Here is a 12,451-nt window from a genome sequence, read left to right on the forward strand (position 1 = left end):
GTGACATAAACACACACACACACACACATTGTGTTTTTCCTTCCTCCATCCTTCTCTTCCCTAATTCTTCCTTCCTTCCCATATCCTTCCTTCATCCCCCTCCCTTCCTTCCTCCATCCCTTCCCTTCCCATATCCTTCCTTCATCCCCCCTCCCTTCCTTCCATCCTTCCTTCATCCCCCTCCCTTCCTTCCTCCATCCTTCCTTCCTCCCTTCCTTCCTTTCAATAAATGATGAAACTGAGGGGAAAACTTTCCATCAACATTACCTTAGTTTTAAACATCAGCTGAGACTCTTCTTCTTCTTCGTTGGTATCTTTATTTACTTCTTTGCTCTGTCGAACCGTTGTTTACTGACTGTCAGATGTCAGATTGTCCCTGAATGCACCACAGATGTCAGGTGTTCAGCAGGTGTTCACTGACTCTGCAGTCCTTCACTTTATGTAACCGTCTGTTACGTAACGCTGAGAACTGTTGAGTCAAAATGATGAGGATGATGATGGTGATGATGAGGATGAAGATGATGATGAGGATGATGATGATGATGAAGGTTCAGTCCAGTTTGTTTTCACTTCACTGAGTTTCAACAGCAGAAACACTGATTTATTTTTCATTTTGACTCCTTAGAGTGTGTGTGTGTGTGTTATTGTGTTTGTCTGTGTGTGTGTTATTGTGTGTGTGTTTGTTCTCAGATCAGTCGCTTTGTTTCTGTATTCAGACGTTGACCCAGAACTCTTAAATACAGCAGCAGCCTGAGGGAGGCTTCACTGTGAGTGTGTGTGTATGTGTGTGTGTATGTGTGTGTGTGTTCATCCTTTCATGCAGGAACATTAAAACAGCTGACAATTAGTTTTTAAATTACCGTTCAGACGATCAATCACTGCAGCTGTGGTTCACCTGTAAATCAAATAGAAGAAGAAGAACGTGTGTTTCATCAGATTACGTCAATGTGTTGACTTTCCTACCTTATGGGGACAAAACACAAGTCCCCATATAAACAAGTACTTTTGTTCTCTAAACATAAACAAGTACTTTTGTTCCCTAAGCATAAACAAGTACTTTTGTTCCCTAAACATAAACAAGTAATTTTGTTCCCAAATCATAAACAAGTACTTTTGTTCTCTAAACATAAACAAGTACTTTTGTTCCCTAAGCATAAACAAGTACTTTTGTTCCCTAAACATAAACAAGTACTTTTGTTCCCTAAACATAAACAAGTACTTTTGTTCCCTAAGCATAAACAAGTACTTTTGTTCCCTAAACATAAACAAGTACTTTTGTTCCCTAAGCATAAACAAGTACTTTTGTTCCCTAAACATAAACAAGTACTTTTGTTCCCTAAGCATAAACAAGTACTTTTGTTCCCTAAACATAAACAAGTACTTTTGTTCCCTAAGCATAAACAAGTACTTTTGTTCCCTAAACATAAACAAGTAATTTTGTTCCCTAATCATAAACAAGTACTTTTGTTCTCTAAACATAAACAAGTACTTTTGTTCCCTAAGCATAAACAAGTACTTTTGTTCCCTAAACATAAACAAGTACTTTTGTTCCCTAAACATAAACAAGTACTTTTGTTCCCTAAACATAAACAAGTACTTTTGTTCCCTAAGCATAAACAAGTACTTTTGTTCCCTAAACATAAACAAGTACTTTTGTTCCCTAAACATAAACAAGTAATTTTGTTCCCTAATCATAAACAAGTACTTTTGTTCTCTAAACATAAACAAGTACTTTTGTTCCCTAAGCATAAACAAGTACTTTTGTTCCCTAAACATAAACAAGTACTTTTGTTCCCTAAACATAAACAAGTACTTTTGTTCCCTAAACATAAACAAGTACTTTTGTTCCCTAAGCATAAACAAGTACTTTTGTTCCCTAAACATAAACAAGTACTTTTGTTCCCTAAACATAAACAAGTACTTTTGTTCCCTAAACATAAACAAGTACTTTTGGTCCCTAAGCATAAACAAGTACTTTTGTTCTCTAAACATAAACAAGTACTTTTGTTCCCTAAGCATAAACAAGTACTTTTGTTCTCTAAACATAAACAAGTACTTTTGTTCCCTAAGCATAAACAAGTACTTTTGTTCCCTAAACATAAACAAGTACTTTTGTTCCCTAAACATAAACAAGTACTTTTGTTCCCTAAACATAAACAAGTACTTTTGTTCCCTAAGCATAAACAAGTACTTTTGTTCCCTAAACATAAACAAGTACTTTTGTTCCCTAAACATAAACAAGTACTTTTGTTCCCTAAACATAAACAAGTACTTTTGTTCCCTAAGCATAAACAAGTACTTTTGTTCCCTAAACATAAACAAGTACTTTTGTTCCCTAAACATAAACAAGTACTTTTGTTCCCGAAGCATAAACAAGTACTTTTGTTCCCTAAGCATAAACAAGTACTTTTGTTCCCGAAGCATAAACAAGTACTTTTGTTCCCTAAACATAAACAAGTACTTTTGTTCCCGAAGCATAAACAAGTACTTTTGTTCCCTAAACATAAACAAGTACTTTTGTTCCATTTTTGTTTTATTTTGTTTCCATTGAAAATGTGTGTGTACGTATATAATATAAGTATATGTTTGTATGTATATGTAAATAACATATATTAATATATATTTGTCTGTATATGTATATAACATATATTAATATATATATATTTGTCTGTATATGTATATAATACTATGTACGTACATCAGTTTGTGTGTTTCTGTCAGCATCACTGAAGCTCAGGCGTCATATTGATCACATTAGTACTGATATTGACAAACGTCACCAGCTTTAACATGTGACCACTGCATCCAACACACACACACACACACACACACACACACCATTTGACCTTGTTGATCACCGATGTGGTCTGGGGGGATTTGAAGACACACAGTGATGGATGTTTTCACAGCTGTTTATTGGAAGTCAGTGTGTGTGTGTGTGTGACCTTTTGTTGTTCAAAGGTTCACATTTAAAGGGACAGTGCATGTTTACTGAAGCATTTATCTGCTTCAGTTTCAGGGTCCTATTAATGTTAATAAATGTTATTAAAGACATCAGTTTAAATGTCTGCTGAGAATACTTTTTAAATCATCTACAATATTTAAAACATAAATGTATATAAAACAAGATTGATTTGTCATTAAGCCTTTTGTTTTTATTCAAAAATAAAACTGCTGTCTCACAAGCAGTAATATTAGTTTTGTAAAGTCAGTACTTTAGTAAGTATTTGTATCCTTGGCAGTAGCTGTAATGGTACACATTATATTGTTAATATAGAAGTCACAGTACTAGCTGTAGTACAGTAGGATTTAGCTGTCGTAGTAACAGAAGTACTGCAGTACTTTATTTTCACAGTCAGCAGTTTCTCCTCAGATGAACTTTGTGGAAGATGTACGAAGTTAAAACGTGATGAATGAAACATGGATCAAACGTCGACTCGCTTCACTGAAACGGAAACGTTTTGATTCCTCATTTTAAATGACTTTAAATACTGCAGGTAGTTTCATGTATAATTATACTTCATCATTGATCAGTTGATCTAAAGTAATTAAATACATTAATAGTACATAAAGAGGAAATATTATAACTTCTGTTACTTTCTGTGAGACCAGGTGTTAGTTATCTCTGTGTCACTGCACCTGTGTGTGTGTGTGTGTGCATGTGACTGTGTGTGACTGTGTGTGTGTGTGTGTGTGTGTGTGACACGCACCTCCCTACCTACAAGAACTCATCACTCCCCAAATCTCCACCCGTACCCTCAGATCATCAAACAGCTCGCTCCTCCGGGTCCCCAACACTAAGCTCCGCACCATAGGCGACCGGGCCTTTGGCTCGGCAGCTCCACGCCTGTGGAACAGTCTCCCTGACCACCTAAGGGCAACACAGACACTGGTCTCTTTAAGACCGGCCTAAAAACCTTTCTATTCAGGAAGGCCTTTCTGACCTAAATCACTGTCAGTTATTTATTTTGTGTTTCTGTTCATTCACTGGTTTTTTTATGCTAACTAGTTATTTTATTATAGTTTGTTTTAACTATGTTTTTTTACTATGTACTGGCTCTGTGGCACTCTGAGATTTTTTAAATGAAAAGTGCGTTACAAATAAAATGCATTATTATTATTATTACTGTGTGTGTGTGTGTGTGTGTATGCGTTTGTTTGTGACTGTGTGTGTGTGTGTGTCTTTAACCTGATTACATCAAAACAAACAGCAGCTGGCTGCTCCTCACTCTGTGTGTGAATCCTGCTCTCTGATTGATTTTCAACAACAAACACCCGACAGCCAAACAAAAGTCCAGGGCCCCGTTCCTCGTACGTGGCTAACTGAGTTAGCCGGATACTTTTCAGGATAAGATGACGTAGATCAGGCTTTTCGGTTCCACGAAGCAAGTTTGGCAAAATCACCATGGCAACACATCCATAAGCTTGAAGCTGCTCCAGCGCAGGCTAACTGAAGGTAGCTGGATAAGCTGCCACTCCCCCGGAAAACATGGCAGCTCCTGTCATATACGGTAGTCTAATGCGCTTGCGCATCTACCGGGGGTTATACGGGAGTTCCAGAAATGCATGTAAAGTGAGACACACGGTGATCCATTAAACCAGCTGAGCAAACTAAGAAGCCTCTATTGCATTAATGTACAGCTCCCTTCCTCAGAGATCCACTGATGAAGGAGGATATTAGTTAGATTAGTGTTTTATAGGGAGAGAGTTCTTCCACATCGCCAAGATCCGTTATCACATCATGATGACTTCCTATACGAGCGCTATCCATTCTGCCCACAAGGAATCATTTATTTACAGAGCTTCTGGAGCATACATTGAACACCACACGCTGCAGCCGAGCATTGACTCTCACACACTGGATGCAGCCTTGAGCTGTTCTGCGAGTGGTACATTGTTGTTCAGTGTCGGTGCGGAGAACATGGGGAAAGCCGCTGCATGCCGTGCTGTTGGTGAAGTTTATTTGGCGCTTAATAAACTTATGGATGTGTTCATTACATCACCATGGCACATATTGTACTGACTCAGCATTCTGAGTAATGTGTGTGTGTTAGTGTTTACTTGCTCCCATGTCCTCTTGATGGCTGCGTTGCATACATGAGGGTTAAAGCACTCATAATGATATGACAGTGTTATTAGTACACCAGCATATCATTACTGTAGAACATGATGAAGGTGGACTCATGATAAGAACAGAGAGAATCACACTATTTATCTTCACTGCTTCAGTTGATTGAATGTCTGATGATGAATAACACACACACACACACACTGATCCGCCCACACACAGATTCACACACATATTCAAACTGCTAGTTCTATATGGTAATCTACACAGACTTCCCCCTTTTGAAGTAGGACGGGCACGCGCAATTATCCTGATCCTGATCGTCTGGTTCCAATTAACGAGACTGTTTGAGAGGATCAGCCTTGGAGAAACCAGATAGCCTGATGTCAATCATCTCGTTAATTTAGGCTGCTAATAGGACATTTGATCGACTTAGTTGAACCACGTACGAGGAACGGGGCCCTGATCGACAGTCTCACCTGTCAATCACAGCTCCAGGTTAAACTGCTGGTAACCATAGCAACAGGACTGATGTTGCAGGGTTTCTTGGCAGTTAACTCACTCAAGGACCTTTAGGTCCTCCTCAAGGTCCACCAAAACCTCCTCAAGGTCCACTAAATCCTCTTCAAGGACTCCCACCTCAGTGTTTGTCACGTCCACCGTGTTCATCGTTACACATCATATATATTTTGATTGATACGTTTCGGTGTCGTACTTGGCGGTGACCTCGTCGTCCCGTAGGTTCGATTCCCCCTCGGTGACGTGAGCGTGTGTTTGTTTGCAGGTGAAAGACGAGCGGAGGGCTCAGGAGGTGTTCGACCTGGCTGACTACGAGCGCTCGGAGGAGCTGAGGAAAGCAAAGAGTCGCAGCAAGAAGAACCACAGTCGCTTCACTCTGCTGCGCTGCAGACAGCCGGGAAACACCGTGAGTCGCTTCGCCTTCTATCAGTTTCAATGGAAACGTTGTGGCGGTTCATCCCGAGGGGAACACGAATCACGGAGTAGTGATTCTTTGTTCCTCTTCATCCTCCCCCCCGTGTTCGTCCTCACCGATTACTCCGACCCGCCCGACTCTCACGCTGCCACCTCATTGGTGGATCTCCAGCCTCGACTGCACCGATTGGTCGAGCTGTGTGTGTGTGTGTGTGTGTGTGTGTTGTCTTCTTCTATGAAAAGGTTTAATCCTCAGAATCCCATTAGTCCGTCAGAGGACGAGTTATGGCGGAATAATCCCCCGCAAAGTCCAAACGCTTTCACATGTCGGTCTTATGTTTAATCCGCTGCGCTTCATTACGGCCACACAGCGATGACATCATGTCGTATGACATCACAGCACCGATGAAGTCAGCTGGTTTGTCATTTACTGATTTCTAATTCTCAAAATAAAAAGAGACGTCCAGCATCTCCTCGTCCTCCCGATGCTGCAGCAGTTACTGAACTCTTCTTGATCAGCTGGTTTATTCAAATTAAAATGTATGAAACATGAGCTTCACTGTTATTGAACGTAAATACAGAAGTTATTTATTTAATACTAAACATTTAATCTTTAAATCCATGAAAATAAGAAGATTAGAAACAGAAGATTAACAGCAGCAACAGAAGAAGAGCAACGCATCAGAAAACTCACAGAAACAACGTTTAGATCTCTGATCAGGTTCTTATCTGCCGCTGACACTAATTATTGATTATTGATGACAACAGATACAAATTATTTCAACTCTGATGTCAGTAAACCACCAAAAATACTAAATGTTATACTTTTACTTTGTTGTAGTAATTTATAGTATTTTTTTGATGAAGTACAATAATGAGCTTAGAGCTCGTGTTATGAAGTTAAACAGCTCCTAATTTTATATTCATAAACATCTCCTTCAAACTACTGGATTTATTCAAGTTTATCACCAGAACTACATTTTACAGATGACATGTGAACACATCATGATAACGTTATAATGTACCTTCAGCCAGTACTCATGTTCACTGAGCGGAGCCTGAAGGCATCATAGTGTAACTGAAGTGAACCTCCATTGGTTAGCCGTTAGCGGTGCTGCTAACGTTACTAGCTCTCCTCTGATTGTTTACAATGAAACACAATCAGAGATCGGAGACTAGAAACACACGTTCTACTGAGTCAGTAACACTTTATTTACACTGATGGTTAATGTATAAATATAAATGTATACATATATATATATGTTCTCCGGCTTCCTTCCACAGTCCAAAGACATGCTCAGGTTAATTAATTGAGGACTCTAAATTGGCGGTTACGGTTAATGGATGGATTTTACCAAACAGTGAATTCTTTGTCTTTTTGCAGGTTCCTAACCTCATGTTTCTGGCGGTGAGTCCGGAGGAAAAGGAATCGTGGGTCAATGCCCTCAATGTGGCAATCATCAAAGCCAAGAACCGCATTTTAGACGAGGTAAAGGCGGCGTGTTGGTCGTAAACCTCGATGACACTGATATCGGGTTAAATACCTCATTAAGAAGTCTACTTGATTTAGCTTCGTCACAGGTGTCCTTAGGCTTAGATTCAGTTCTCACACCATCTCCTACACTAGAATCAGTGTCTATGTCTCTGTCCAGGTGACCATCGAGGAGGACAGTGCGCTGGTTCATCCCACCAGAGACCGGGCAAAGATCCCTCATGGCCGCCGGCTGCCGACCAGAGGACACCTCATGGCCGTGGTACTGTCTCGTTTATCTTTCTCCCGTTTTAACTTGTTCAAACATTCTTTAAATCACGCCATCTTGTGTCACTCACCCCTCAGGCGTCCACCTCCTCCCATGGCATGCTGACCCTCGACCTGGTTGCCGAGGAGGACGGTTTCTCCCCGGACTACGACTCCCGGGAATCCTGGGAGAACTTCCAGGTCGACCTGCAGAGGGGGGGTTCCTGTGGACAGGTGGCCGCCATCGGATCCTGGGGGGTCGGAGTTCGTCAGCGAGCCGGAACGGATGTGTCGAAGCTGCGGGCGACCCCCAAGGAGCCCAAGGTGAAGACCAGCAGTCTGCCCAGGGGGAGTGAGCTGTCCTGGGGCAAACAGTCCTACCTGGAGGCCTCCAAGGTCCACAAGACCCAGCAGGTGCAGGTTGGGAAACTCTTTAACATTCTGATTCTTGTAGACCGTGAATCATTTGTTAGACATGTTGGAGTGTTTTGCGAAATTGTGATGCCCCTACACGGAAGGCCATGGTTATTAGGTGTTAACAAGCACCTTAAAAACAACAAATAAAAATTTAGAAAAACAAAAAATGAAATCGAGAGCGAAATAGGGCGCTAGGTCTCTTGTAAGAGTGACCTGTTGCACAGACAAGTTTCTGTGACAGACCCTCTGGGGGGGGGGGGGGGGGGTTCACACACACACACACACACACACACACACACACACACACACACACACACACACACACACACACACACACACACACACACACACACACACACACGAGGTATGCACAGGTGCACTCATTGGACCGGGTCTGCTTTCCAGCACTGACGCCATCATGTCTATGCACTCACTTTGACCTGGATGAACAGTAGGGTCATCCAGGAATGACAAAAATTTAAGGGGGGGGCTACCATGACACTGTCATGGCCCACGGAGGCACCAAGAAAGGGGAGTATAAATATTCTCGGTTTTCAAGGATCAGGAGCTGAGTCGGGGGAGAAGCCCACCAGGTTGGAACCTGCGCTGGGTTAATCTTTAACTTTCTTCTCCGGACATTTGGAAATAGCCGGCTCACTGGGTCGGTTTTTTTTTTTAAAGACTTTGTTTTTTTTTAAAATCTTTTTATGTTAATCACTTTTTCTCTGTATTTGGACCAAGGGAATATACTTTGAATTGGACAAAAATAAATAAGGAACTTTTTTAACTTTTTCCGACCGACTCTTGTCTTCAACTGTTTTGGGAACTCAGAGAGGAGAGGGCTTCTCTTAAGGGAGAGACAGCCCAGCCCCTGCGGTAAGTCTGCAGTGATCCAGAACGGCACACAACTGATTGCATACTTTATGCGCACACACATCTTCACATTCTAGTATTCGTTTTCTATAGTTAAGAGAAACCCGGGGAAGCCCCGCTTTATTTTGAAAGAGCTTTATATCTGTTGAGCTCTGAGCAGGGACGGATAAATTTAAATTTAATATAAAATAAATAAATTCAATAAAAGAATTTATGAGACCGACGGCTATTCGAGCGACCGATTATACTGTTTGGTATATCCCTGTTTGGCGATTCGGAAAAGAAAGCAAACGAGCTATCGATACTGGGCTCGTGTTGGCGATTTATTACCATTTAGGGCAAATCAGCTACCGGTCCGAGGTTCTCTTTAAGCGGAGGCATTGAGGCAAATCAGGGAGGGGTGAACTATCGGCCACGCTCTCCCATTAGGCCAGGTGAGCGATTCACATAGAGAGAGACCTGAACTTCGCCTTTCTCCCCCTTCTCGCAGCCTCTCGTTGCAAATCAGGGGCGCTCACAGGGAGAGACCGGACAGCGGGGCACAGGTGCCGTGGATCCGTGGTCACTCCGACGGCAGCTCGGGTCTGTCCGTCGCCGGCAAGGGTCCTCTCAGTTCGCGCATCCACAGCTGAGAGCCCCTTGTTCCACTTTTGTTCGTTTCAAACAAAAGGCCTCTTATTTATTTATTACTTTTTGTTTCTTGATAAATTAAAACATTTTGATAAGAAATAATTTTGAATAAATTAAATTAAAAAAATAAAAATAAAAATTAATAATTTTATTTATTGATTCTAAATTAAAATTAAGAAAGCGTGCGGGGGCACCGCGCGCTACACATTACTCAATATCCTAAAGGTCTAACCTTTGTCTAATCAACTGTGCTCAAGACCGGAAGTAATATTAGTACATTGGTTTAGTAGAAGGTGTTACTCTGCAAACGTTTCTAAAGGGGCCGATCACACCGAGACCTCTCTTGCACCGCTGTGTTTATTTAGACGCACATTGAAAGTTAAATTTTCTTTTTCAGCACCAGGCGCCAAGTCGCACCGCTCATCAATGTCACTTGAACCGAGGAAGCCAATCAAATTGTGGCAAAAGTGCGGGCTTTACTACTTTACCGCTGACTTCCTGTTGTGATGCCGGTAGATGCGGTTGGAACAGATATTAGCAATATCAGAATCAGAATCGTTTATTTAACTATGATCAACTATATCATTTTCCCCATCTCCTCCTCCAACAGCAGGAGCTCAATGTCTGCATTGAATCCATATTTCCCCGTCATTTACGTTTGATCGCCTGGCTGTGGACGCACACCCCGCTCCACCGGGTCATCAGCTGTTTTGCCCTACTGGCCTTTCCATTGGGCAGTCAGACCCTTCGTCCTTGTTGTGGTACCCAGTATGATACGCCAGCGGACGGTTCTGTTGAGACGCGTCTTGGTCTGATCGACCCTTAAACCAGGACCCCCTCCCCCTCAACTTATGACTGAACCACAGATACTAACAGACTTGTGTTGCCTTTCAGGTCCTTACGGCTCAGTCTCAAACGCCTCAGCCAGGGAAGAGATTCAGCATGCAGGGCCGAAGTCGCTGTGCCTCCATGGACGAAGTCCTCTCCTCCAGGTGAGCGAACATAATAATAAACAAACCAACGAATCTTCACCTGACAAACTACATTCTTCCTAACTTCCGTTGTTCTTACCCTCCTTCCTCCTACTCAGACCGGCGATGATTCGCTCCGAGTTGCGCTCGGCTCTTCGGCGTTGTCCGACTGGAGAGGAGGCAGTGGGCGGGGCTTCGGTGCAGCCAGTCGGTCAGCTGCAGAGCCTCATCGCTCAGAGGATGCAGAGAGCTCAGGAGCTGCTGGAGGAGATGAGGCTGCAGGTACGACGCCTTCGTCCATGAGTTCACTGAGCTTTGCTAGTTCGGTTTCTCATTTGTCTGACAGTTCAGTCACCAGAAGCAAATAATGCAGAAATTGACGGATGGGATGTAATTTACGATTAATGTTGTGTTGTGATTTACAGGAGCTGCAGAAGGCCAAAGAAGAGAGAGAACGAGGAGGCGGCTCACCTTACCTGAAGGGCATCGACTCCCCCCACATCCACCACCTCAGGGGCTCAGACTCTCCTCACTCCAGGTTTGCCTGCCTTCACTTGGCAAATCATTGCGTAAAAAGGGTTTTTGGAATCTTTTGAAACTTGAATTCTACCGTCTGAACGGGTGTTTCAGGCACCATTAGATGATCCGACACATTGAATGTCTGCAGCTAATTCTCAAAAGAAATCCGCTGTGAAGCCAAGTAGGATTAATGTTGAACCGATTCTTGTCGTCCTCTTCAGCAGGTCGTCTGGATCTCCGAGGAGCAGGAGCAGCGACTCTCCTCGCCTGAGGGGCAAAGACTCTCCCCGTCTGAGAGGAAGAGAGTCTCCTCGATCCAAAGCCAAGAAGAATCGCTCCAAAGGGGCCGACTCTCCTCGATCCAGAGGATCCCATTCGCCCGCCACGAAAGCAAACGACTCTCCTCGACTGAAAGATTCGCCTCGTCTGACCGACTCTCCTCGGACAAAGAGCTCCGACACGGTCCGTTCACCAAAACTCAAGGGACCGTCCTGCTCCTCTTGTCCCAGCAAGGAGCACGACTCTCCTGTCCAGAAGTCACCTGAATCACCTCCCAGCGTTGGAGGATCCGACTCCTCTCAGGTCAAAGGCTCCGATTCACTACGAGGGAGTGAAACTGACTCTCTGCGTCGGGCGAGCAGCAAGGAGTCGCCGTCTCCGAGTCAGAAGAACTCCCCGAGCTTTTCCGGATCCTTCGAGTCACCGGCGTCCAAAACCCCCGACAAACACCGCCTGTCTCCACCTCCACCCTCCTCACCGCCCTCCCTGCTGTCGGAGGACGACCTGGAGGTGGATCGGAGGCGCGAAGAGGCCGAGCGCCTCCTGGAGGAGGCTGTGTCGTCGTGGAAGGAGGCGCAGGAGGTCCTGCAGGAGGTGAAGGAGCTGCAGAGCCAGACACTGCGGCGGCAGCGCAGGAGGACCTACGAGAAGATGGCGTTGACGGCGGCGGCGGCTGGGTTGCCCAAGGCAACCACGGCAGCAGACGAGGAGGACACGCCCACATCGCCGACGTCACCCGAAGAGGATGAATCCGAGACGCCGTGATGAGCATCTCTTCCGACATATATTCATTGAATTGAATTTTCTCAATGAAAAGTAGCAGCGTTTGCCAGCATGCTCACACGCAAAACAAACTTTTTTATCCTGTTCCTCAAATGTTTTCATCTTGCAGCGGCGGGACGCTCGGAAACACTGAAGAAGAATGAGGAATTGTTTTGACACCAGCGATGTTCCCGGGAGGTTTGGTAACTTTAATCCTCCACGGTGCACTAGACCGTCACCAGACGCCCTCTCACTGCTGCT

At 43.7% G+C, this 12,451-nt stretch overlaps 1 protein-coding gene across 1 annotated transcript in view; it reads left to right on the plus strand.

Annotated features, from left to right (window-relative positions):
• Positions 1-12,193, plus strand: part of plekho1a (pleckstrin homology domain containing, family O member 1a) — a 14,311-nt gene extending 2,118 nt beyond the window's left edge. Inside the window, exons 3-10 of the mRNA XM_076075539.1 lie at positions 5,853-5,993; positions 7,386-7,490; positions 7,654-7,755; positions 7,839-8,159; positions 10,554-10,651; positions 10,750-10,912; positions 11,056-11,168; positions 11,371-12,193. Of these exons, the coding sequence (XP_075931654.1) occupies positions 5,853-5,993; positions 7,386-7,490; positions 7,654-7,755; positions 7,839-8,159; positions 10,554-10,651; positions 10,750-10,912; positions 11,056-11,168; positions 11,371-12,193 (1,866 nt within the window). The remainder of the gene's footprint in view (positions 1-5,852; positions 5,994-7,385; positions 7,491-7,653; positions 7,756-7,838; positions 8,160-10,553; positions 10,652-10,749; positions 10,913-11,055; positions 11,169-11,370) is intronic.
• Positions 12,194-12,451: the final 258 nt, after the last annotated feature.

The sequence above is a fragment of the Anarhichas minor genome, unplaced genomic scaffold (assembly GCF_050575085.1).
Source record: "Anarhichas minor isolate MPS153535 unplaced genomic scaffold, ASM5057508v1 ptg000053l, whole genome shotgun sequence".
NCBI lineage: Eukaryota > Metazoa > Chordata > Actinopteri > Perciformes > Anarhichadidae > Anarhichas > Anarhichas minor.